Source organism: Myotis nattereri (assembly GCF_964212035.1).
Source record: "Myotis nattereri genome assembly, chromosome: 4".
NCBI lineage: Eukaryota > Metazoa > Chordata > Mammalia > Chiroptera > Vespertilionidae > Myotis > Myotis nattereri.
In genome coordinates, this window is record NC_138079.1 from 59,396,664 (window position 1) to 59,400,619 (window position 3,956).

At 39.1% G+C, this 3,956-nt stretch overlaps 1 protein-coding gene across 1 annotated transcript; it reads left to right on the plus strand.

The window, feature by feature from the left end:
- The first annotated feature begins 700 nt into the window (after positions 1-700).
- Positions 701-3,476, plus strand: MACIR (macrophage immunometabolism regulator). The gene has a single exon (XM_081089062.1). It carries the CDS (start codon positions 783-785, stop codon positions 1,404-1,406), a length of 624 nt encoding a protein of 207 aa, XP_080945188.1. The 5' UTR covers positions 701-782; the 3' UTR covers positions 1,407-3,476.
- Positions 3,477-3,956: the final 480 nt, after the last annotated feature.

Genomic DNA, 3,956 nt, shown 5'->3' on the forward strand with positions numbered 1-3,956 from the left:
GAAGAATATTTACAAGGTTTGGGGGAACCTTCCACTAAGACTTCGCCTTACCATAAGACAAGCTTTTTAGGCCTACAGTGAGACCTTGACTTACAAGTGTCCCGACTAACGAGTTTTTTGAGATGCCAGCTGTCTCTCGGCCGATTTTTTGCATTGAGTTGACAGAGTAATTTGAGTTAACGAGCTCTCGGAACGAATCAAACTCGTAAGTCAAGGCCCCACTGTACATTGAATCTTTGCAGAAATGAATTAGCTCTTATCGATTTCATTATATGCCCCGTAAGCACATTTGAAAAGAATTGCAGGTTGAAGAGCTGAGCACGTATTTTAAATCATATGATGGAAAATGAAAAGATTTTAATTTTCATATTGGAAAGAGTTTGTAGATTCTTGTGAAACTGTGTATGATTATTCTTATTTGCTTAATGTTGAGATCTGTATTTGATTTGCTTAATAGCGCTTCCAGTAGTAAACTTGGCGTGATTGGATGGAGCACTGGTTTTAGAGAAGTATTGCTTTCTGTAGGCTTCTCCTTTCTTCCAACTTTAATTTAACCTGCCTTGAGTTCTTAGAGGCAGAGAAGTAGTAGTCATTTCATGCCTGCTCTGGAGCGTGTAGTAGACAGATAAACATCTGTCCAATGTACATTGGCTGTTTTCCAGGCCAGAGTTACTTCCTGCTCCTTCAGCCTTCTAAAATGACCCAGCTTGGCCATGGTTCTGCGCGTTACACTCTTCTAATCTGTCTGTCTACTTTTAGGAGTGTGCAGACTGGTGCCTAAAATGGAAGTAGATGTTAATGGAGAGGCCAGAAGTACCCTGAGCACCCTGCCCTTGCCCGTGGCTGAGGTGAGCTCCCCGGGGAAGGCAGAGGCCGAGAAGCCCCGCTGCTCCAGCACACCGTGCTCGCCGATGCGCCGGACGGTCTCAGGCTACCAGATCCTCCACATGGACTCGAACTATTTGGTTGGCTTCACTACCGGCGAGGAACTCCTGAAGTTGGCCCAGAAGTGCACAGGAGGTGAAGAGAGTAAGGGAGAAGCCGTGCCTTCCTTGCGCTCCAAACAGCTGGATGCAGGACTTGCACGTTCCTCTCGTTTATATAAAACCAGAAGTAGGTACTACCAACCGTATGAGATTCCAGCTGTCAATGGCAGGAGGCGAAGGCGGATGCCCAGCTCAGGAGACAAGTGCACTAAATCTTTACCTTACGAACCTTATAAGGCTCTCCATGGGCCCCTGCCTCTTTGTCTTCTTAAAGGTAAGAGGGCTCACTCCAAATCTCTGGACTACCTCAATCTAGATAAAATGAGCATCAAGGAGCCAGCTGACACAGAAGTGCTACAGTACCAGCTTCAGCACCTAACCCTCAGAGGGGACCGTGTGTTTGCTAGGAATAACACATGAATGACCTGCGGAATGTGTAAACCAGTTTATGACAGCCTACACTCGGCCAGAAGAAGCCCGCTGTTGGACTCTGTACAGGACTCTCCACATTATAGATGGTTATATCTGCTAAGTGTTCCAGGAACATAAAAATTGTTCGGATCAAATTTGAATACAGAAATAAAATCACAGGTACTTGGGGAGAAATCATTCTAGAGCACGCAACTACAAAGAAAACAGAATGTTGACCATTAGTTTGTATAGCTTTTTAGCTAGGAAAAAAGGCTTGGTACGGTAAGATCTTTATGATTCTAACGCTCGAATTGGGAATGCTATCTGCTCGGTTGTTGCTGACATGGTATGATTCATTAGAAATTCATATCTTAAGTACTCAAGTACTCCTTTAACCTCTGTATTTTACTATACAATGTATGTCATGATTTGTTTTATGAAATTTAGAACTTGAACATTGCTGGATTTTGGACCACTTTTTATTTTTAAATATTGAGTTTAAATATTTTATAACTGGTTTTGCACTGAAAAAAAATAACAACTAACATTTCCGATTGACACAAGAGCATAAGCTTTCTTCACTTGCCTCAATAATATTATTGAGCAATGAATTTTTTATTTCCGCATGGAAAGTTACTGATCTCTATGGCTGTAAAATATTTCTTTATAGTGTTATTAACATGTCTTAATAAAATTAAATTTGGGATACAAAGTATTTATTTTACAATAGGTGGGGGGAGGGGGAAGCTTTTCCAGAAAGTTTCCAATGTGAAGTTTTCATGAGTTGAAAAAGTTTCCGTTGGGCTTATTTTCTAATTTAAAATTCATCTGAAACTTTAAAATGGAAAGGATTCTTTTAATTGTGGATTATAGGCATAATACTGTTTGCATCTGAATGTTCTGTAAGTGAATGGAACTTTAATAGAGGAACTCATGATTTCTACTATCGAATGCTTAATCAAAGTATGAAGTGATACCATTCAGCATGGCATCGGGTCATCCCAGTTTTAGGTTTTTGCCGCGCAAGCACTCATTGAAATTCCAGTTTCTAGGATTAGTGTAGGAGCCTAAAGTGCTCTGCAGATTTAATAGGTTAAACCTGGATTACTTAACAGTTTATGTCAATTGCACTGGTTTAATTTGTTGCTAAAGAAATGCTGTCCTGGCTTTAGTAACAAATACAGCTCAACTATTCTTGAATATATTTTGGGGAAAAAAATGTATCTCACTTACCTTTTTTAAAAGTTTCTATTTCTTTTTTGACTCTTGAAGGTGCAATTTATTACTGAATTGGCATTTCTGGCAGCATAGACCTGCTTATTTTAAAGTTTATTTTGTGGGCTGTGAGTTTCTTGGGTGTTAGCACTCTTGCTTATAAAATAAGAACACCTTTTAATTAATGAATGGGCCATTCCTGGTGCAGTTGTGACTTTTCTTTAGCCAGAATGAATGGCAAACTATTTAGAGCAGAATAAGTATTAGAAACCCCTAGGAACTCTTAATCAACATTTATTATGCTTTCACTGAGGCAGACCTTATGAAAGAACCTTGGTGAAGTTGGCCCATAGCTTACGGAGTTGATCAAATTTCTTGGTGGGCTGGAAATTTTCAGCTGTTGATGCTTTAACGTAAATTGCACCTTTGTAACATATTGACAAATGGTCACTAAGATTAACCATCTCTATACAGTCATTAGTTTGACAAGACATAGAATCCTGTCAGATGCCAAAGAGTTGGGATTTTTACGTTTAATGATTAGACATCGTTATTTATTGATGATTTACCCTGTGGAACTGTATTATTTCTAACTATGAAATAAAAGGGTGATGTAAACACACATTGTTGTGTGATGCTTTAAACGAGGTCCACCATCAATAGGCTGGTTGCCGTTCAAGAATTCCACCTAAGCACTTATTTTTAGACCCTGGTTTTGTTTTGAAAAATTACTTTTGGTGCTCCTCCACATTTCAAGGTAAAGGATGTATTCATGGCAATGATTGTATTCTGTGTACCTGTGAGAGCTGTCTCTGCCTGTGCACCTAAATAATTTCTTGAGCTAAATAAAAATATGTAGCTTTTTGTTTTGTTTGGTTTTTCCCTTGAAGACAAGTAAAACTCTGTGGCAAAAATGAATGGGTTAAAGTTGGAGATAGGGCACATTTGCTATGTCTGATTAGTAAAGATGCATAGCTTTTAAGTTTGATTTCCTAGAAAGTTTTGAAACTCTAGGTCAGTAGTTTTTAAAATGTGATTGCAGAGCCCCTTCCTTCATTCCTTCTTGGTTTCTCTGCACTCCATGGCCCGGTGCTCCTGTGGTAGATGCTGTCCTAGCGAGAAAAAAGGTTAGGCTGGGTCTCTTTTATATGAAAAAAGTCCCTTATCATTTAGTCTTTGAATGTGCTATGTTTTTGAACTCCCCCCACCATTTTTATTCAATTGAATATTCCATACTAAACAGAGCACACACACTTCTTCTGGTCATATAGACTGATGATGTTATCTTCTAGTATTTGCCCTTAAATACATTGCAGTACCACAGAACTTTAAGTTTTCTTTTAA

What these genes read in the sequence shown, in the direction of transcription:
- MACIR (XM_081089062.1), top strand. Translation starts at nt 783, where the DNA reads ATGGAAGTAGATGTTAATGGAGAGGCCAGAAGTACCCTGAGCACCCTG.